Here is a 22,645-nt window from a genome sequence, read left to right as displayed (position 1 = left end):
ATCGAGCCCCGCATCGAGCCCCGCATCGAGCCCCGCATCGAGCCCCGCATCGAGCCCCGCATCCGGCTCCCTGCTCAGCGGGAAGCCTCCTTCTCCCTCTCCCACTCCTCCTGCTTGTGTTCCCTCTCGCGCTGTGTCTCTCTGTCAAATAAATAAATAAAATCTTAAAAAAAAAAAAAAAAGGTGTGGAAGCAGGTGGGGAGCCCACCCCCAGAGTAGGCCAAGGACAGGAGGAGGCGTTTTTTAAATTGAGCTTTTCTGCTGGGTTCTAAGTTTGTTCCTGGTCCCCGTAGTGACCATCCTCCAGGGAAGCTCAAAACCCCCGTAATCTTCACTATCTTCAGGAGCCAGAAAAAGCTCTCCTGGCAGGAGGGGAGAGTGGGTGCTCAGAAATACTCGGGGGAAAAGTGGCTTTGAGAGGGCAAGGGTAGGGCCAGAAACAAGAAGCAACCACAGAAGGCCAGCGATGGGGTGGAATTGGGACGGAGCGGGTGGGTAGAAGGAGGGAGAAAAAATGAGCAGAACGGGCCGCTCAGAATAGAAGATATAAAAGAAAGTGCCAGCTAGAGAAAACACTGCAAAAGGATGGGTGGCAGGGCCCGACGACTGGGGAGCGGTTTAGAAAAATAGCAATTAGCACAGCTAAAAATAAAAGACCAATTTGGAGACAAAGCCAGATACACAAGGAGAAAAATAAGACTCTCCAGAAAGACAATTCTTCGCAAACCGTACGCTCAAGAAAATGAGGCTAATGACACCCCCTTGGGGGCTGTTTTGCACAGAAATGAGACAATAGATGGGGGTGGGGGCGCGCCGCGCTGAGCAGGTGACTGGTGGCGGGAGAGGAGAAATCAAGCCGGAGCGCAGTGTGGACCTGAGTGACTCCGAGAGTTGAGCTAAAGGCCCTGCCGGAAGCTGCACCACGTGTCCCCAAAGTTAGAGAAGTGTCCCCAACAAGTCGCTGTGCGGGGCAGAGGCATCTCTCGGCGCTGGAACCCTAAGGGTTCCTGCGGAATTCCACCGAGGCAGGCCCCTGGAGCCTCCAGGCCACGGGGAGAAGGCATCCAAGTTCCCCCGGCGCCCGCGCAGCGCAGCTCGGCTCGCTCCCCGCGGCCCGCACCCTGGCCATGCCCCACCGGCTTTCGTGGAGGGGCGGGCAGGTCCGGGCCCGCGGGGATCCTGGATCCCGGGGGCGAGGACGCGAAGGCCGTGGGCCGCGTCCGGGTTTTGCAGAACCTCGAGGCCTCGGCTTCCGCGTCCGTGTAGCGGGAGGGGACCCCGGCCTGCCGCCTCGCGAAGGCGCACGGAGCCACGGAGCGCGGTGCGCCCGCGGCGCCGTGCCCGTTTCTCGCGGCTGCAGGAAGAGGGCGGGAGACCGGGATGGACGCCGAGGCTCGAGGCGGGCGGGGCGGGGCGGGGCCCGGGGCGGCTGCTTTGGCGAGCTCCGTGGGGGCGGCGGGGGACCCCCGGGGCGCACGGTGCCCGGGCAGGGTTCCTAAGCCACGGGCGGCGCGGGCTCCCTCCAGGCCAGTGCACTCCATCCCGAGCGCGGGGCCGGGCCTCGGCGTTCGGTCACCCGGGGCCGCCCTGGGCCACCCGGGCCCCCGAGGCTGCACTGCTGGGCCCCAGCCGGCGCGGGCGGGCAGGGCGCACGGAGCGCGCCACGCGGCGCCTGGCGGTGGGGAGGGCGGCGGGGCGGGGGCGGGCGCGCCGGGGCGGTGCTGAGCGGGCTCCTCCTCCTCCTCGGCCTCCTCCTCCTCTCCGTCCTCCGGCTCAGCTGCCGCGCCGCCCGGCTGCTCCTCCTTCCTCCCCGGGCCACCGCGGCGATGTTTAACCGCGCCGTGAGCCGGCTCAGCAGGAAGCGGCCACCGTCAGGTAAGCGGCTCCCGGCCCCGCGGGCTGGGGATCGGGGCGCCCGGAGGAGCCGCCTCGGCCGACGCTGCCCGCCCAGGGTCCCGGGCATCCTTCCCTCCCTCCTGTGCTCGGGCGCGGCTTGGCGATGCCACCAGGCGAGGGTCCCCGCGGACCGCGCCACTTCTCCTCGCTCCGTCCGGCGTCCCTGCGGTCGCAGCCGCGGCGGGAGCGCAGAGCCCCGAGCGGCGCTGCGGGAGGAAGTTTGGAGAAAAGGGGGAACAACAGGAGTTTTCTTTTTAGTGATGGTCTGGGAGAAGAAAGGAGATCCCATACACCCCCAAACTTTGGAGGGAGTACGGGCTCTAGATCCGAAAGCAGAAAGTCGCGCGGGCTCCTTCCCTTCTGCAGTTCTCTGCCTCTCTCCGCTGCGGGATGTTGGTGCGAATGATGCCCGCGCGGCGCCCGGAGCAGGCAGGGCTGGACCCCCGGGATCGGACTGGCAGCGGGGCCCGGGCCGCCCGGCGCCTTCAGTTCTGCGCTGCGGGGCCGAAATGTGGGGCCGCCGAGGAGGGTGAACACCAGGGTGGAGAAGGCACATCTGTGGTTCGCGCCAGGGGAGCGCTGACCTTACCGTGGACTCGGCTTGGCTGTCACAATGGACCAGGCTGAGCCACAATTTGGAGCAATTTGATGGGACAAAGAATCCACGGTGAAGATGAGACCATGCCTTTGATGCCAACCACCTTACCCTTTTCGTTCACAATTATGGCTATGCTCCTTTGAGCTCTTAATGTGGGCCCAGGTCTCTGTTCACCCAGTTCTGTGTTCTCTCTCCACCCTTAGGGGCAAGCCTGTGAGATAGGTACTGTTAAGGCTACTTTCCAGAAGAGGGAACTGAAGCGGGGAGCTGTTAGGTAACCCGCCCCAAGTCACACTTAGGGAGTGATGGAGAATCTTTGAAACCCACGTTGGCCTGACTGTGGAGTTCAGAGGCTTTCTGCTGCCTTCCACTCGCAGACTCACTTCTTCCTAGTGCTAGGAGTCTGGACATGTTGGTCCGTGTCCTGTTTTCCCTGAATATCATATTTTATGAGGGACATTGCAGTTAAGAGGATGGACTGGGACCAGACCGGCTGGGACCAAATCCCACCTCCACCGCTGTGAAAACTTCGAGTCTGTGCAAATGAGGATCTGCAAAATGGGAATAAAACAGCTATCCCTCTGTGAGCCCTTAAAGGGAGCTGGTTTCCCATCCATCAGCTGATGCAAATCATTGTGTTAATACTCAGGACACCCCTAATAAAGTAGGACTTCATAGGGTCATTGTAAAGAGCTTATATTTGTGTCAGTGGGCTTTGTATATCTTGCTGTGTTGTCTGTGGGTCAAAGGATTGCTTCAGATGTTCCTTTTAGCCATTCCCTCTTGGTGGCTCTTCACAGGCCTGTGGAGCTGTAGTCAGAGCCTGGACTCAAGTTCAACTCCTGGTTCCCACCCTGACTCTATCATTCAGTGACCTTGGGCAAGTTCCTCACCTCTGAGCCAATTGCTAAATTATCGGGAAATTTGAGAACTGGGTGCTAAATCACAGATAGCTTGAAATTGGCTGTTGGTGGATATTTTTACCATGGAAATGGGCAAATGCTAAAGATCAAGCTTTTTTTTTTTTTTCTAGGAGAGCTGGTTTACTGACACACCTCTGTGTCTGTTTTCCCATCTATAAAGTGGGTTTCATAGAGTCCTGGGATTAGACACACCAGAACATACGAAGTCCCTAGTGCAATGCCTGGCATGTAATAAATGAGTAATAATGGTTGGTTTCCCCCTTTCGTATTATAAACAGAGCTGCTCTGAACATCTCTGCCTGGTTATTCATTGCTTTGCATCGTTTTGGAGCATCCCTGGTTTGGGGGGTGTTATATGGGTGAGGGTTGTACCCAGAAAGACTGGGGCAATTTGGGGACACTCGTGGAGTGTACCTCTTTTGGGGCAGCCACTTTTCAGCCTTACGACGTGGGATTAGGTGACAGATAGAAAGATTAGTAGCTAAGCATCATGGATTGGTATTGGGTGCCTGGCCTCCAAGAGCCCAAACGCCATTGGATTTTTAGGTTTAAAGTGTACCCCACTGATGGGAAAGGGCAAATGAGGCCCTGCCGTTTGGGCATCACCATCCAGCAGTGAGAAAAGGAGTCAAGTGAGAAAGGGAATGTGGGCCCCGAGGCAGAGGTACTGGGAAGCTAGCCAAGTGATCCATGGGACCCTGTACTACATTTTTATTTGGTAACTCCGAATTATTTTTCCTAAACTGGCTCTCCAAATTATATAAGCTTCCAGCCCCACCAGTGCTGGATCCAGCCCTGCAGACTCCTGATATGGACCCAGCCGCAGTCCTGCCTCCCAGAACCTTCTACTGTCTAGACTTTTCTTGCTTTTCAGCAAAACCTTATTGGAGACCATGTCTTCAAGCTCAGAGTTTGGAGTTCCTAACCCCTAATTCCAAGGTTCAAAGTGCAATTCCCTTGTTTTTCCTTTTGGAGATTTCTCAAAGTGTGTTCATGAACCCACTGAGGGTGCGAAGGGGGTGGATAAAATGCAGCTTTCCAGGCCACATCTGGACCCACTGATTCAGTCTTGGGGACCCGGGGTGGGAGGGAGAGTAAGCTGCATTTTCAATAAGTTCCCAGGTTGATTCTTATGCCACTGAAGTCTGTCTGCCCACCTCCTCGCCCCCCACAACGGCTCACACTGTTGATGGTAATCGTGATGCCGCTCACCTGGAAAGCAAAGCCAAAGCCACAACCTTCCCGCTGCGAGCAGACTGAGGGGCGACCCGTGGAGGGAATGCCCACCCTGCCAGGCAGGCCTTGGCCCTCCCCTGGGGGTCTGTTGTACATTATCCCATTAAACCCTTGGGACCAGTTTCGGATTTATTGCTGGGCTTAAGTTTTTATTTAAAGATGACAGTCAACATAGCAACTTAATGTCTTTGTTTTAACAACCCAGCAGCGGGGCAGTCTTGGCCTCTGGGGAAACTTTCTCTGCGGAACATCACGGCCGTCCTGTGGTTTCAGAGAGAGCAGCTCAGGGACAGAGAGGCCGGGCTGGGCTGAGGGGTGTTGTTTTAAGACCAGCGTGGTCAGCCCACGAGCCGACTGAGTCTGTGGTGTCAGCTCTGAATGCCACCAAGAGCACCCTCTAGACGGGTGGGTGTCAGGTGCTACTAGAGCTCTATTTGCCTTCATTGACTTTGTATGTGATTGACATCTCCTTCCTGCACTGTTAGAAATTTGGCGAACCTGGCAGGTGCCTGGTGGGCCATTTCCTGGGGCTTCCTGGGTGGACTGAGGTCCATCCTCCGTGCGCTTGAGTAATCCCCTCGGCCCAGGGCTCCGGGCTCAGAAAGTTGCTGTTTAAATTGTACTAAATTTCCTCTTGCTGGTTGTCTTCTGCTTCCCCCAGATAGCTCTCCTCTGCTGCAGCCCGAGAGGGGCGGTGGGGGCAGAGGGGGCCCCGGGCAGGCGACAGCAGCAGCTCCCTGATAAGAGCTGTCAGGAGGCGTCCCCTGCGGGGGGAACAGACCCTTGCAGACTTCCGGGGACTCATTTCCCTTCTAAGCAAGTTCCCATCCCTCCAGGGCCTTGCCAAGGGTCTGCAGGTCAGCTGTGCTGTCCCCTCTGTGCGGTGCTCAGGGACCCCTCCTCGGGCCTGCCTTCTCTCCCAGGCCCAGCCCCCCGGCTCTCACTCTGCCTGTGGGGGGCTGCGCATTCCCACTTCTGCCCCTTTGCTTCCGAGGGTGTCCTCTGTCCTGTCTTCTCCCACAGCTAGGTCTCCCTCTGCCCCAGCAGGGCCGCTCTCCCCAGCCTCCTGCCTCCCTCCCTCTCTGCCCCCGAAATGCAGCCTGTTTTGTCTCTCCCTGGACAGCTGTAGAGGCCACCAAGGGGCAGGGACTTGTCCGGAACCACCCATTTCAGAAGGGACAGACCGGAGAACTCAAATCTCTGACCCAAGCCCAGAGCTACTTGCATGAGTTCACACAGTATCCATTTAGTCATCTTGTTAAGATATATTTAGAGTTAAAAAAAATACATATATATATATATATATATATTTTTTTTTTATTCATATATATATATATATGAATATGGAGCTGACAACTTTTCTCTTTCCTCTCCTCCCGCCCCTTCTTCCTTTCCCCCCCTTTCTTCCTTTCTCCAGTCAGGACATTAAAAACAATGCCATCATCAGCCGTCTTTATCATTCCATGAATGAAAGGGCATTTGAACACCCCAGAGAGTTAAGACAGAATCTCATGTAAGGAAATGTCCTGATCCACCAGAATTTTCTAGAGGTTATTGCGTCCAGGGAGAGGCACTGGGTGGCTGACGGGCAGAGCTGACAGGAAGCCCTGCTCTCCCCTGTGCTCCCACCGTGTCTCTTGAATTTTGTACCGTGTAAATAAATATAATGATCTCTTTCCTAAAAGCAACCCAAGGCCACCTTGAGGGTATCAAGACAGCTTAAGTGGTAACTATTTCCTTATCCTTATTTTCATTTCTTCGTGACCCAGTGCAAAACTTCATGCCAGCCTGAGGGATTGTGGGCAGATAGCCACGTGGGAACTCCTGGTCTCATCTTCTCAATTAATTTTAAGTTCTGTGAGAAAAAGGGCCCCGCCTTTCACTTCTTGTGTCTGTCACCGCCCTTCCCTTCCCAGGCTTTGCAGCCAGAGGGCTTGGGGCTGAGTCCCACCTCGTCCCCTTCTTTGCTTGCTCCTCGGAGCACGTTACGTAACCTCACCATACCTCAGTTTCCTCCTCTGTAAAATGGGCCCCCGATGAGCCCGACCTGGGCGGGTCGCTGTGAGGTGGAGCCGAGATCCATAGCAAGCGCTCAGTCAGGCAGCTGTTTTGACAGCGGTCCTGCTCGCTGTCTCGCCCCCAATCTATCAGAAAACATCCATCAATGTAAACGTGAACATGAGTGCCAGACATGGCGGACTGCGGGGAAGGCACAGCTCCTCCCCGAGAAATGCACAGTCCCTCTGATGCTGGAGGGAGAAGGTCACTTGCCCGCCCGGCCGTAGGGGCCCCGGGGGCGGGGTTGAGGGCACATCTGTTCACGAGTGTCAGGCCCTGGGGGTGGGGGGTGGGGGTAGCACAGGCCTCTGGGAAGTGAAGGAAATCAGGACAGGGTCTTCATTTTCACCCCCAGGGTAGAGCTCCTGGGTAATTTTATTTTTTTCTGGGCCTTTGCCTAGAAAGTAGAGATTCTAGGGAGGCTACAAATAACAGTCTGGCGTTCTGATTTCCTTCCCTCTGGTAGAAACTGGAAGCCAGTGGCCATCTGTTGTTTAGTCCACTCAAAAGAGGATGTGGAGTCTTGTTTTTCCTCCAGACCCAAGGGTGCTCAGGAGCCCCGCAGCCCCCGGCCTGTCTCCCACGAAGCGTCTCTGAGAAGGCAGTGGGTTCCTGGGCTTCGTGAGACTCCTCAGGTGGACCCCAGAGCATGGAACGTAAGGACTGGCCCCTACCCCCCTTGGGCAGATGTCCTCAGCTTGTCCACTGCCCGGCTGACAGCGGCGCAGGGCAGGGGCTGGGGGGAGAGTGGAGTGGAGACACAGGGACACAGGTGCTCTTGGGAGGCCCCGCCCGAGCCCTTGGCTTTCTCTGAGGTCTCTGGCTTCTTGGGAAAAAAAAAATGCCATGATGCCTTTTCTGGGTCCAGCCAGCCCCCTGTAGCCTGCTCGCCTTCTCTGGTCTTTGATGCTTGCTATTATTATGATCATTTTAAAACTTTTTCATTTTTATTATTATATTCTGCTAATTGCACTTCACGCAAAACTCCCCACCAAGGGAATTGCATCCTTGAAGGGTAGTTATTCTCAGAAGTCAGGTACTGGAGCCGATAAGCACTTAAGTAATATTTAGATAGAGCGTTTCCATGACCCACTTTCTCCGGAACCTTACATAGATCACCAGTTGTAACAAACTGATTCTCTGCTTCTAAGTTTGGATGACTTTTTTTTTTTTTTTGGATGACTTTTTAAAAAAATGTAATATGTTTGATGTGGTATAGTTGATATGAGGTTTTAAAGGTTTTATTTATTTATTTGGGAGAGAGAGAGGGAGGGGAGGGGCAGAGGGGGAGGGAGAGGGAAAGAATCTCAAGCAGATTCTGTGCCGAGTGTGGCGCCCCACACAGGACTCGATCTCACGACCCTGAGGTCATGACCTGAGCTGAAACCAAGAGTCGGACGCTTAACTGACTGAGCCATCCAGGTGCCCCTGATGTGAGGTTTTAAATAAGGTTCTCGGGGTGTGCACTTTTCCTTGAATATTTATGGGAGTATGGTGTGTGTGTGTGTGTGTGTGTGTGTGTGTGTGTGAGTGTGTGTGAGTGTGTATGTGTTGCATCAAACCGCTTCAGAATTTCGAGTGAACATTTCGGCCTCTTCCTGGGCTTGAATGTTTGGTTTGTTTTCTTTAATAATGCTCTAAGTCTTGGGGGTACTTAGGATAGACTCTTTGATAATGTACACTGACCCTGCTTTGAGGAAGTTGGGTATTGAGATTTTACTAGGACATTATTTGACTTGGAAAAATTGTCTATGCAGGATCATTATCCAGACCTTCCTGGAGACTAATAGCAGGAATCCATGCTGTAAGCCTTCATTTGCGATGAGTGTTACAGATGCCTTTTGAGTATGGATTTCCAAGGAATTAATGTCTGGAGAAAGTCTCTGGTAGATATGACATCATAGCATCTATAAATAATGCATTACGAAATATGCTGCAAGCAACCAGCCTCAGCCATCTGTATCTTTGAAATAATGGCTTTTGCTGAAGTCAGAAACCACACAGAACAGCATAAATGTAAATGGAAAACGTATGTACATTGTGTTTGCATGCTAGATGATTCTGGCCCGGTCTGGTGTGGGTTTTTGTCTGCGCTGAATTCCCTCTTGGTTTTCTCAGTCTTTTCCCACGGTGCAGTTTTTGTCTTTCTCTTCAAGGCCGTTGTGTTCTGGCCTTTGTGAGTGTGAAGATCAGCAGTTATCAAAAACAAAAATGGCAGGAGAGCCTCATGATAAAGAGAGTGGGCTCTGGAGCTGTGCTTGGAGCACGGTCCCCCCCTTTCCTAGCTGGGTGACCCTTGCATCTGTGCTTCGTCATCTGAAGTGGGGATAATATTAAGCACAGGGTCATTGTGAGGTATGAATGATTTAAGCCACAGAAAAAGCTTGAAGCTGTCCCCAGCACACTGTAAGCAATGTCTAAGTGTTTGCTGTTGTTATTAGCTAATGATAGATTAATCTGAATATAAATGTATTGAAAAATAAGTATTGTGCCTACAAAAATCTGATCTAAAATGCTTTAAAGACCTCAGAAGGTTAAAAAATTTTTTTCATTGTAAAAATATTTTATAGGTAAACTAAACAAGACAAGATAAACAGAGCTGGACAAAATTGAAACGAATGGTGTCACTGATAGTTGCTTACTAGCTCGAGTGATCTTAAAGCTGCTAGAAAATTACGTTTGACTTCGTTTTCCTCCTGTGCATTCCGAGCTTACCTTCTTGTGTTGTAATCCGTCTAAAATGGCAACTTTTATCAATGAAAAAACAAAGAATATTATACCTTTATGGCCCCAGCTGCCAGGAGTTGGGAAGCTGGGAACTCTTGGTTTTGCTTTATTCTTAAGTTCAGAAGTAAACCTGCATACTATAGAGAAAAGTTATTCCTTTTTCTTATAATTGCTGGACTGATTGTAACATTTAAGGTAAACTTGTCTTAGGAAGCCTTTACTTACATGCATTGAGAAGTAGTGAAAGTCTCCTGAGTGGGGGGACCCTGAGTAATAGAAATGACCCGACTTGAGGGGTGATCTCTAGGGCAGTGCCAGATGGGGGAGCCTCTGCTCAGTCTCACTGGAGGTCAGGAGCATGACTTGGAAAAGAGATACACCATTAGGGGCGCCTGGGTGGCTCAGACGGTTAAGCATCTGCCTTCGGCTCAGGTCATGATCCTGGGGTCCTGGGATCGAGCCCCACATGGGGCTCTCTGCTCAGCGGGAACCTGCTTCTCCCTCTCCCTCTGCTGCTTCCCCTGCTTGTACACTCTCTCTGTGTCAAAAATAAATAAAATCTTTAAAAAAAAAAGAGAGATACACCATTAAATGATTGGAGTTTGCAAATGTGCTTCTATTTAGAGCTATCTATCTATATTGATAACAATCAAGAAGGATTAAGGAAAAAAGGGCATAGTCAAAAGCTTTTATCAAAATTGAAAGGCAATCAGGAAGTCTTGGAAAAATTCAAACCAATACTTCTGGGAAAAGCAAAAACACACATCAGAGTGTGGGAAGAAGATAACCACGGTAAGGATGGTGGGGGCAGAAAGTGGGCAAAAAGGCAAGAAGGAATTTGTCTTTATCAAGGGCACCAAAGCCAGACACCACAGTGGCTATGGCTATGGAGAGTAGCTGCATCTTGGTGGACTTCCTGAGCCAGCCCTAGAAATTCTGTGCCCTTCAGTAACAGTGTGGGGGTCAATGTATTTCATTACTCTTGATGGCAGGGAGATGGTAGCCCAGCTGAGAACTGAGAGGAAGGGCCATTTATTTGCCAAGTCCTGTGTTCTGGAGGAGCCCCTGGGGTTTTGTGGAGGTGGCCCTGGGAGGGACAGTCACCTTCACATTGAAGTCCCAATACTGGTTCCATCGAGTAGTTCTTTAGTTGGGTCACCTTGGTAGGTCATTTACCCTCTGAACCCTTATTTTATCCTCCAAACCTTTATTTCCCAGTCTATAAAATAAGGGGACAGTACCAGACTAGTTTTATTGAGTTATTAGAGTCTTTGATCAAGTGAAAGCTGGCACAGAAATCTAATATGCAAAATGATTGGAGTACAAATTAAGGGTTGGGGGAGGTGACAACTATCAAATGGTGGGGCCAGGTATCTTATCTCCCATTTTGGTTAAATGGGAATCCACCAAGTGTATTTATTTGCAAGAGAGCGTAGCAGCAAAAACCCAAATGTGGTCTGGTTTATTATTGAGAAGAATGTCAGGAGCTTTGGAACCCTTTCAGACCAAGGTTGAAAACTTATGGGCAAAGTAGGTGGTGCGTGACAGCAGGAGAAATTTGTGGCTGCCTAAGACTGTTCCCCGGAGCGGCCCACTTGTGTCTCCGCGTGTATTTACGTCAGAGAAGATCTGCTGAGGGAGGGCAGCAAATTGTCAAGCTGTATTCACGAACAGGAGAGTAAATTGGTGAAATGCTTGGCAGAATGAACCCTCTCGCAGAACTTTCTTATAATGGTGATCTCTTGATTCGATTTGTACTTTGTCGGGAAGAAACTCAGTGTTCAGAGGCTTGCCGTTCTAGCATTTGCAAAGAGAGCAGGGAACTAATGTAATATCCACAGACTGAAGATGCACTCTAGAGAAGCATCAGGTCCATTTGTGTTGTGTTTGAGTGAGTTTGCTTCTCAATGGAAGGAATAGATTTGTCCTGGGTCATTCTCTTATGTGCTCTATCACTGGTGCGTATTGAAACACAGTCCCCAACCCCTCACGGGGCTTCTGGCTTCTGCTTTTTAGCCCCAGTCAGCCAGCGAATGTCTAAAATCCAGGTAGTTCTCCCAGATGCTGGGAGACAGGGTCCCAGCTGCTTGAGAAATTAACACGTGCGTTGGACCCCCAATAGAACATGAAAGGTCATGCAAGCTGAGTTCCTGTTAAGGCCAATGTATTCAGATACAACTTTCTTCCAAAAACATTTTAACCTGTATGGCATCCTAGCTGTTTGCAGCAATTAATATTCATAGGACTTTTTTCATTTATCCTTTTCAAATGGTTTTCTTTGCTGATTTTTTAGTTAAAAGCGTATTTTCTCCTACATTCAAACTTTGCTTTATAGAAACAGGTTTCTACCTTTAAATGAAAAAAGGCAATGGAGAAAAAGTATTAGCTATGAAAAGAGTTCACTTGATAAATCATTATTTTAGGCAAGAGGAGAGAGGAACTAACATTTGTTGAGTCCACTGTGAGCCTCTAGATGCCTGATGTGCTTCCCCTTTTAGTCTTTTGGATAACCAGCCAGATAGGAGGATTAGCTTTATCTTGCACGCAGAATTTTGCCCCTTACCACCCAGTTTGAATTGGCTAAACTGGGTTTGGAACCTGGGCCCACCCGAAGTGACGTTCCATGGTTTTTTCCCTTGACTCCAGGAAGGGGCCAAATTCTGTAGAATGAGGCGTGTTGTGTTGTCACTTCCTCGCGGGCAAGTAGTCAGAGTGTGTTAGTTGGAGGTCCCCTGTCCCCTTTCCTTTAGTCAAGAGACTTTTCAGGTGTCTTGAAGAAGAGAAGGCAGCAGATGTGCAGATACAAAGAGTCATTCATTCAATCTACACACACAGTAATGGTGTGATGCTGAGCCATATTGGAGGCAAAGGAAAAAGTAATACCGATCCTGTCTTTATTTACAATTTTGGTATTTTGTTTGTTATGGAATTCTTTTTTTTTTTTTAAGATTTTATTTATTTGACGGAGCGAGAGAGAGCACAAGCGGGGTGAGAGGCAGAGAGAGAGGGAGAAGCAGGCTCCCCACTGAGCAGGGAGCCCAACATGGGGCTCAATCCCAGGACCCCAAAATCATGACCTGAGCCGAAGGCAGACATTTCACCAACTGAGCCACCCAGGTGCCCCACGTTATGGAATTCTTTGCATATTTTGATTTTTCAAAATTTGCATGAAAATACCATTTATCTTGATGCCTGAGTTTTTTAGCAACCCCCTGAAACCTTGCACCTGTAGCCAGTGTCTCCGTTTTCCCACCCTTGGCCCAACCCTGGTGCAAACTTTTATTTATGTGCCAAGCAATGAGCTACATATTGCCGATACAACAGAAGGATACGCAGAAGCTTTCAGACTAGTGCGTCAGTCGTGCAAATCCCCTCACGAGACAGCACGGTAATTACAAGACTGTGCACAAAGTGTAATGGGGAAGCAGCTGCCATTGTGTCAGGGTCCCGGGGAGGATGGTCTGAGTGAGACTCGAGGGCTGCCTGAGGGTTGGCCAGAGGACCCTGGGTGGGGGGAGGATGGATGGAGAGTGGTGGGCAAGGACACGGCCCTCTTGTCATTGCTCTGAGCCTCAGTTTCCCTCAGCTGTAAGATGGAGGAAATGGCAGTGCCTCCTTCCTAAGGTTATCATCGGGACTAGAACGAGTTCCCTGTGTTAAGTGCCTGGAATAGATTCTGCCACATAACCTGTATTAGCCACAGTGGTGATGACAATGACCATTATTTGCAGATATTTTTACATGGAAGTATCTTTGGACCACATACACAGTCTGAACTTTGCTTTGCAGACATCCACGGCAGCGACGGGAGTTCGAGCAGTAGCCAGCAGAACCCCAAGAGCACAGCCAAATGGGCAGCATCTCTGGAGAATCTGCTTGAAGACCCAGAAGGCGTGAAAAGATTTAGGGTTTGCCTTTTTCATTGTTGACTGGGATCGATGCAGCACATGAAGAAGTGTAGACATCTGTGGGGGAAACACAGGCTGGTTTCACTGTGTGTGTCCCAACCTGAGAATAAGGACTTCTCACTTGCCATGGCCAAGGTGGAGACGCTCTCGCGGATAGCCTTGGACCAGAGCTGAGCGGCACGCACCGACTATTTCTGGTTTTTATATAGTTGGATGGGAGGGGGAGGAGGTGATGGGAAAAGAGGCACTTTGCTCATTGGCAGAGTCCACAAAGAATTTCTAGCTCTGTGACAGCTGGGAGGGGGTGGTCTGGGTCTCTCTGATGTGAAAGTTGGTTCTCTTGTGTGTCGGGGATTCTCGGGACTCATTATTAACCGGGTGAGAGAGGTGGACAACAGCTGGAGAAGTGAAGTTGAACTCCAAGAGGAGGGCTGATGGATGGGGCGTGTCGGCGCTGCCTAGAAAGAACTGTTTTGGCTAGCAGAAACCCCAGGTGTCAGAAGAACCACATGTGAATTTCGAGAATGCCCCGTATCTGCCTGAGTCCCACTGCCTTCTGTCTTTAAGTCTTGGCTCAGGTCAGCATAAGCCCTGATGCTGTTGGTCGCTGTTGCAGCGCCGAGGGAGGGGGTGGCCGGCTGGGCTACTAACATTCCTGGACACCAGGCCACTGGGAGCACCATCTAGATCTCGGGAAGGGCCCCATTCTGCACACAGCGGGATGGCGGGCTGTGCTGCTAACCCCCAAACAGCTGACAAAAGAAAACACACCTCCAACTTAAAATAGTTTTCATCGTGACATTTTTAGACATGCTTAATATGTTTTTTTTTCTTTTGTTTAAAAAAAATGGGCCTGATTTTAGAGGAATGTACTTTGTTTAAACACTGTCTGGAAGGAACTAATATATCTCCCACTTAAATTTACTCTTTGGTAATTTATTGTCATCTTAGACTTGTGAGGAGATTCCTGCTTCATTTTTACTCTTCCTGATGATGTCCAAGTCATTAAGTTCAAATGCATATGAAATTCTAGCTTTAACATTAAACATACGCTTTGTTTTTCAGGATGGAGTTTTCGAAGGGTGACTGAACCATACTCATTAGTTGCATTTTGCCAAACCAGCCCTTGAAGGAAAATGCATTATTTGTTTCTTTCTTACCTTAAAGTGGAATACTGCTTGATGTTTTTTCTTCTTTTTATCCATAGGAATTTTTAAAAAAGGAATTCAGTGAAGAAAATGTTTTATTTTGGCTAGCATGTGAAGACTTTAAGAAAACACAGGATAAGAAGCAGGTATGTCTTCCAGTCTGTGATCACGTTCTTGATAATTTTTTTTCCCTCTCATTATAAAGTTACAGCTGCCTTTCCAATAGACTTTGAAATTGCCTAAAGAAATCTGAGCCATATTGGATTTGGGGAAAGACTGAAGCTTCAAATTAGGTATCTTGTGTTGATCAAATATTAATAATTTTAAAAGTGTGTTAATTTTTTAAAAAACATTTATTTTTGAGAAAGGGGGAGAGAGAGCGTGCACGAGCTGGGGGGAGGGACAGAGGGACAAGCAGACCCCCTGCTGAGCAGGGAGCCCATTGCAGGATTTGATCCCAGGACCCCGGGATCATGACCTGAGCTGAAGGCAGCCGCTTCACTGACTGAGCCACCCAGGCACCCCAAAGTGTGTTAATTTTTAAATGGAGCTGTTTAAATGGACAAATAGTTAAAGTAAAAATAACGATTTCTGTCATTTCGAGTTTATCATTGCGCACGATTTTTTTCTTCATGAATAAGTTATGAGGATGCTTCCCCAGAGTTTGACATGTCGGCATTTTGTACGGATGTAGTAAAATGATAAACAGATGTGTGGCGATAAAAGCGCAACTCGAATCAGATAGATTGTCAATTATTCAATGTATCTTTACAAAACATCCTGTAGTTGGCAGGCGTCCCGCATAGAAAGTTTCTGACTGTTCTCCTGGGTAGATGTGTGCTCTTTGCAGGAGGTAACCTTTAATTCTGATGTCAGCAGATTTTCTGTCCTTGAAGGCTGGGTGCGAGGGGAGGGGAGGTGGAGGAGATTATGGGGAAGAAGGCCTATGGATTGGGTATGATTGTGAGGCCTATGCCTGTGTATATCTAAGAGGCTACCAGCTAAATGCCTACAGGGGCCGGTGAGTAAACATGAATCCATGAAGCTTTTGGTGTGAGGCTATAGGGAGTGGTGGGGACTGGGGCCATTGTGGGTAGCTGGCCCCGCCCCTAGGAGCTGTGGCTGATTCTTTAGCTGACTTTGGGGCCTGTGGCTGTCTGGGCTTTCCGTGCTTTGAGTTCTGCCCACCCAGGTCTTCGCTTGCCCACCCTTGCCCCCAGAACCCTAAGGGGCGGGCCTTTCTTCCTAAGGCACCTTCTTCCATCTTCAGCCCAGCGCTGCCTGGTTTTCCAGAGAAGTTGGACGTTTGGATTCTTAGGAATAAATGTTGGAACTAATTTGTAAAAAAATGTAAAACCTTGCCTGTCAAACAAAACATATCCATGGGCAGAAGCAGCTCGTGGGCTGCCAGCTTTTGAGCCTCTGTCTCCAAAACCTGGATTCCATGAAGCCAGCAGCTGTTACGCACGTGTTTGTAGACAACAGCTTGGAGAATGTTCGTCATTGGTGTGTTCAGAGCCTTTTCCTGACTCAGACACACCTCCCCCAAGATGGAGCAGCGGGGCCTTCCTTCTACCACCTTCCTCTCTGTGAGGTTGAGGGTGGATGCTAAGATAGGTTCCCTTTAGCTTGAATTTCCTAGGTCAGCCTAGAAAGCCTTCCCAGGGCACCTGGGTGGCTCAGTTGGTTAAGCGACTGCCTTCGGCTCAGGTCATGATCCTGGAGTCCCGGGATCGAGTCCCGCATCGGGCTTCCTGCTCAGCAGGGAGTCTGCTTCTCCCTCTGACCCTCCTCCCTCTCATATGCTCTCTCTCTCTTTCTCGCTCTCTCAAATAAATAAATAAAATCTTTAAAAAAAAAAAAAAAGAAGGCCTTCCCAAGCAGGACCCTTGGCATTTGCTTCCTTTGGGCTTCTTCTCTTCCCTGGATGACTTTGTCTGAGCCTACTAGGCGGTGAATGGCCTCTGGGGAAAAGTGAGCAGGTGAGTCTGCCTGCCCTGGAAAGCTGGGATGCCACCCTGGAGACAGGAGTGCTCATTGTTTTCCTTCGGCCCCAGCACCCAAGACAGGGCCCAGGGGCCACTGTCCATAAATGCTGGACTGTGCAATTTGATTTGTCCAGCCTCAGGCTAAAACCCTAGGCGAGAGCCCAACAGGCAAACAGATGTCCATTCTTCTGCCATATTCTTTATGTGTTGGGGGTGAGAGGGGCCTACAGGTCAGCCGGCCCTCCCTCCACCACTCTGCCACCACATTGTACTAATCGGGAAGCTGAGGCCCCCCCACAGCTGAGCTGGGACTTGGATCAACATTCCGAGGTCTCCTGGACGCTCTCCCTGCATCATGCTCGTGCATCCTTAGATTCAATTGAGTCCACCAGATCTCTGTGGAGGGCCTGCTTAGGGCCAGGCCCTGTAAAGTGTGTGGGGGACACACAGGGACAAAGACAGATGAGCTTCTTTAGGGAACAGGCATGGAGAAGGAAAGCAGCTTGTTAAACAAGCCTTTGCAAGTGTGCTAAGCAGAGAAATGGGAAGTGTGGGTTCCGTGGGAGCCTAGGTGGGGGTCGGTGGGGAAGCTGACACCTGAAGTGGAGTTTGGGGGTGGGGGTAGCTTGTGGGGAGGACAGCCTGGAGAGAAGAGCCGAAGGAAGGCCAGGTGGTGGGAGAGTAGTGCATGAGGGGCAGGCCAGTTCTTCTGGGCTTGAGGCTGGGAGGGAGGGGAGCTCACACCTGGAGAGCCTGGGAGTCCAGGTGAACACTGGAAGGCCACGGGGTTGGGTTGCCCTGGCCCATCCGCATCCTACAGGCAGAGCTTCCAGATTCTGGCAGCCCCTCGCTGCACCCCCACCCCGACACCCAGCATATGACCCCTTGAAGGTTCGTGTCCTGAAGCCTAGAACATGCAGTGAGTGCCTCACCAGCCAGCCGACAGTGCTGGGAAGCAAGCAAGCATCCGTGAGGCCCGTGGCGCCCAGACCTCATCTGGGTTATCACCCTGAGCCTCATGACTGTCCCCATCCTTCCAGATGTGTGGGCTGTGGTTTGGGAGGGCACACAGCAGCTTGCCCATGCTGCCCGGCCTGGTGCGGACGGGGCCAGAGCGCAGACCCAGGTCTCTGACTGCGGGGCCTGTGTATTCTCCAGCGGGTCTGGCTACAGGGGAAGTAAAACCAGGAGTAAGTTCCAAAGCACTAATTTTAAAAAGTGGAGGGGGACGGAGGCAGGGGGAGAAGTGAGCCCAACCGAGTTTCACAATAAGACTCGCCCTGTCTGGTCCAGCAGGGAGTCTGTCGAGGGTGTATCTCTACAGTGAACGGAGGCTTTGGTGGGATCCGTATGAATCTTACGTTGCCTCCATTGCTTTATTTTTTATTTATTGTTAAAGATTTATTTATTTTAGAGAGAGAGAGAGAGAGCACGAGTGGGAGGGGCAGAGGGAGAGAGAATCTCAAGCAGACTCCATGCTGAGCGTGGAGCCCGACATGGGGCTCTCCATCCCACGACCCTGAGATTATGACCAAGAGTTGGACGCCTAACTGACTGAGCCACCCAGGCATCCCTCCATTATTTTAAATAGGCTCTGTGCTGGCTTGTTTTTTCATTCTTTCCCTAGGATTATCCAGCTGGATCTCTCCAGAGCACTTACAACTTCTCTGGCCTCTTGTGTGTAGGATTTCTTTATTTCCTTTCTGTACTGTCTTGTCTTCCCGCTATCACGCAGGCTCCGTGGGTCTGAGATCCTTGTCTGTCTTCTCCCCACTGTATCCAAGTGCCTAGAGCAGCCTGGTGCTGTTTACTTCCTGCTCTCCCCACTCAGGTCAGCTGGCGCCTGAGGACCCACGCGGGGCGGGGTCCTAGCGCCCTCCCCTCCTGCTGCAGTGATGGCCCTAGGGACAGACATGTTTTCTCAGAAGCTCCAACAGTGGACCTGCACTGTGCCCCGCTCTCTTCCCTGGCCCGTGCTTCGCCAAGGGAACGGGAAGGTCTTGACACTCTGCGTGCGCGGCAGAGATGCTGGGCTTTAGGAAGTTGGGAGGGTGATGCCCCGTACCCCCGCCCTCCTTGGGAAACCTAGGGTGGTTGTACCTTTCAGGGTGTTCATACTCAGCAGACAGCTTTCAAAGCACTTCTCTCCCTTCCCAATTTCTTTATGGCTTGAAATTTTTCTGAAAAGTGCCTCTCCCCCATGAATTCATGAATTCGCACAAGAGATGGATCTGTTTTCTAAAACTGAGCAGTGTTTATGAGTGATAAAACCTCAGGAAAAGCTCCAACGAGGTGTTGGGTATCCCTGAACTCATTCACTCATTCATTCATTCAGCAGCATGTGCATACTGGGCTTGTTCACTCTGTGACAGAGTGGAGATGGACATGGCAGTTTGTGCAGATTTGTAAAAACCAAGCCAGGAGTAGGGGAGGGGGAGGGGTGGGGCAGTGCAGGTTTCTTTCTTTCTTTCTTTCTTTTTTTAGATTTATTTATTTATCTGAGAGAGAGAGAGGGAGAATGTGCGAGTGTGGGGGGGAGGGGCAGAGAGAGAGAGAGAGAGTCTCAAGCAGACTCTGAGCTGAATGGGGAACCCGACGTGAGGCTCAATCTCACAACCCTGAGATCATGACCCCAGCTGAAATCAAGAGACATTTAACCAACTAAGCCACCCAGGCGCTCCGCAGTGCAGTTTTCTAATAATCATAGCTCCGAGAGGGACTGGTACTGGTATTTAAATATAATGGTACCTTGCCTTTTTATAGTGTTTTAGAGTTAACAGGGTTATAGGGGAAGGGATCTATGGTATTTATGATTTCAATTACATATTATTTAACACTACAACCTGATCCAGGATTTAGAGTGTTTGAGGTTCTTATTTAAAGTACTAAAGCAGGGGCACCTGGGTGGCTCAGTCGTTAAGCGTCTGCCTTCGGCTCAGGTCATGATCCCAGGGTCCTGGGATCGAGCCCCGCATCGGGCTCCCCGCTCCGCGGGAGGCCCGCTTCTCCCTCTCGCACTCCCCCTGCTTGTGTTCCCTCTCTCGCTGTCTGTCTCTCTCTCTCTCAAAGAAATAAAAATTAAAAAAAAAAAATTTTAAAGTACTAAAGCAGGGGCGCCTGGGTGGCTCAGTCAGTTAAGCGTCTGCCTTCAACTCAGGTCATGATCCCAGGGTCCTGGCAGGGAACCCCCCATCAGGCTTCTTGCTTAGCTGCTTCTCCCTCGCCCTCTGCCCCTCCCCCAACCTACTCGTGTGCTCTCTCTCTCTCGCTCTCGCTCTCTCTTAAATAAATAAATAAAATCTTAAAAAAAAAAAAAAAGTACCAAAGTAAAGGTTTTCCTAAAAGGCTACAACACCATCTTCTTTATTAAAAAAAATATATATATATTCAAAAATCCCCAAGTGACCCACGCTCCTTCTGGAGTAAGATGGGCTGGTGCCTTTCACCCCGCAGCACCCTCCAGATTTCACTCCCCCTCTGGTTCTTGCTGGGCCTTTCAGCATGGGTTTGGCTGGGTCCAGGCTGGCCCGAGTGGAGCTCAGCTGCTCCCGGCGTGGTTTAGACTCAGCACTGGCTGGCCCTGCGCCCCTGTTCCTTCCGAGCTAACTCATCACTTCTAGATGTTATCTACCAGCTTCCTCTTGCTATAACCAAGCTTTCACTTACTCACATCCCTGTCTACTGTATTTTCACGATGAAGTCTCTTTCCTGTTTGCTGCTGAGCCAAAGGGGATGCTTCCATGTTTTTTCTTCTTGGACCATCTTGTGCTTTTCTTATTTTTATAACCTCCAGCAGCCCTCTAAAATGCCTCTCGACACGGTGTCGCGTGGGCTCAGGCCTCTCGGTTCGCCTCTGCAGCTGGGGTTCACCTGGGGACCATCCCCTGGGGGCCCTCTGACCACAGCTCCCACGGGGGCGTCCCCAGGCCTTCCTTTGCCACCATGGGGTGTTCCTCAGCCCCTCACCTGCTTCCAGGACCTGGGACCTCCTCTGTCCTGAGTCGCTCCCTCATCCTGGGGCAACACGGCCAGCAGTAGCTTCCTGCGGAAGGGGACATGGCAGGTGGACATTTAAAGATCTTGTTGAGTGAAAATGTTATTTTTTCCCCTACTCTCCCACTTCACTGATACTGTGATGGAACAGAAATGAATTCTAGGTCGACACTCCTTTAGACCTTGGAACACACCTGCCCCATTGTCTTCCATTTTTGTTAAGAATTAGTTTTTTTTTTTTTTAAAGATTTTTATTTATTTATTTGAGAGAGAGCACATGAGAGGGGGGAGGGTCAGAGGGAGAAGCAGACTCCCTGCCGAGCAGGGAGCCCGACGCGGGACTCGATCCAGGGACTCCAGGATCATGACCTGAGCCGAAGGCAGTCGCCCAACCAACTGAGCCACCCAGGCGCCCAAGAATTAGTATTTTATATGTAAACTGTTTTGTTTCTTTTGCTCTTTTCCCTCTGGAATAGCATATGTTCTTCTTTTCATCACAAATATTCTACAACTATATAGTCAGAAGCTTTGGGGGGTTGGGGTTCATCCACCACGTAGGCGTTTTGTAGAGACTTTTAATCTGGAAATGTGTAGTTCTGGGCAATGTTAGGTTGTTACGATTGTCGTGACTTCTGGTAACTCCTTTCCTTCCATTTTCTCTGGACTCTTTCCCAGTGACGGCCCTCCTCCCCTGGACAGAGCGAGACCTTCACTTTTACCTCTTTTCCCTCCCATTTTTTTCATCTCTTTGGCTTTTGGTTCCCACTTCTCTTTTGGAGATTTCAACTTGACTTCCACATCCTTCTGTGGAATTCCTTTTTGCTTTTGTTTTCTCTAGCCTGGGGCCCTGTAGTCTCTTCCTGGTGGCCACAAGCCCGATATGCTCATAAACCACACGTACGTCCAGTGCGCGGCGCTGGGAGGATTTTGCTGGGGGTCCAAAGTAGAGTTCCGCTTCACCGTTTGGTGTCTCATCCTTCCCCTCCTCGTGCCTCTGTTCTGCAGCTTCCCTGAGTCAGTTTCTCTAGTGGAAAAACTCTAGTCTCTCATGGAGAAGGGATGGGGGATAACTGCTCAGGGTTGGGGGTATCGGGGCTCTGGGGGTCTAATGGCTTCTTTCTGCTGCCCTCCTTGTCCCTTCTGTCTGGGCCACCTGATGCCCCCTGAGTTCCTGCCATTTTCGGATGCTCCTTGTTGGCACCCCCCTCCCCACCCGTGCAGGTGCACGTTTGTTGTCACACTCCCTGCAGAGTCATCCGCTGTCCCTCCAACTGCTTTCCATTTCCTGAGCCAGTTCTCAGAAATATTCTCGCATCGTCTACTTGCTATTTTCTTTGCCTCCTTCTTTTTCTGAAGCTGATATGAATAAAGGTAGTGGCTCAATCCTTAACTTTTCTCGTGTGTCCTCTCCTGCGGTCTATCTCCGGCCGAGTGCTGGGAGTGGACAAGGACTGACTGTGCAGCCATGTGAAGGAGGCAGAGTGAACTGAGTGAACAGATCTCGGTGACAGGTGCAGTGTGGGGTGAGACAGGTGTTGGGGACCGTGGCTCTCAGCTTCCTGAAGTAGAGATGGCAGGACCCACTGGCCAGGAGGGGCCACTTTGCTTTTTGGTGTTAAGTTGGAGGTGTCTGTGGGACATCCAAGCCCACATTTCTAGAAATCAGTTGGCTCCATGGTCAGTAGCTTGGGGAAGAGGGTTGGGCTGAAATCTTGGGAGAGCACGTGGTTAGGAAAGCATCCTCGCTAGGGCAGAAGTCTGGGAATCCCAGAATTTATGGGGGAACAGAGAGACGGGAACCTACAAAGGAGACAGATAGAAACAGGAAGGTGTTGGAGGATCCTGAGAGGGCAGCCAGGGGCCAGAGAGCAGACCAGGAGAAGGTCTGAGGGACTGAGGCACCGGCGCATGTCGGTGGGCTGCTGGGAGGTGGGCAGCAGGTGGGCGGAAGCCAGGCTGAGCGGGCCGAGGAGGGGGGCACAGGGACGATGGAGATGCAAAGTGCACGCTTTTCCTTTGAGATGTTTCAGGAAGAAGTCAGGAGTGGGGAGGTCATTAGCGATAAGGGCACGTGGAGTGGAAGGAGGTTTTATTTTCCCAGTGGAAAAGGTTTCAGCCCCTTAATGGATGAGGGAGAGAAGAAAGAGCAGGGAGCTTTGGGATGCTGATG

General features: G+C 50.7%; 1 protein-coding gene across 2 annotated transcripts in view; it reads left to right on the top strand.

The window, feature by feature from the left end:
* The first annotated feature begins 1,772 nt into the window (after positions 1-1,772).
* The window catches only part of RGS10 (regulator of G protein signaling 10), a 39,923-nt gene continuing 19,050 nt past the window's right edge, over positions 1,773-22,645 (top strand). The window contains exons 1-3 of one of the 2 annotated variants that reach the window (XM_032423378.1): positions 1,773-1,875; positions 13,228-13,346; positions 14,554-14,640. In XM_032423378.1, coding sequence (XP_032279269.1) covers positions 1,827-1,875; positions 13,228-13,346; positions 14,554-14,640 — 255 coding nt within the window. In that variant the 5' untranslated portion in view covers positions 1,773-1,826. Of the gene's footprint in view, positions 1,876-7,164; positions 7,368-13,227; positions 13,347-14,553; positions 14,641-22,645 lie in introns of those variants that run through there. The other variant, XM_032423379.1, reaches the window with a different exon arrangement.

This window comes from Phoca vitulina, unplaced genomic scaffold (assembly GCF_004348235.1).
Source record: "Phoca vitulina isolate PV1807 unplaced genomic scaffold, GSC_HSeal_1.0 scaffold28, whole genome shotgun sequence".
NCBI lineage: Eukaryota > Metazoa > Chordata > Mammalia > Carnivora > Phocidae > Phoca > Phoca vitulina.
Note: the sequence above shows the minus strand (reverse complement) of the source record. Positions and strands in the feature narration are given on the sequence as shown.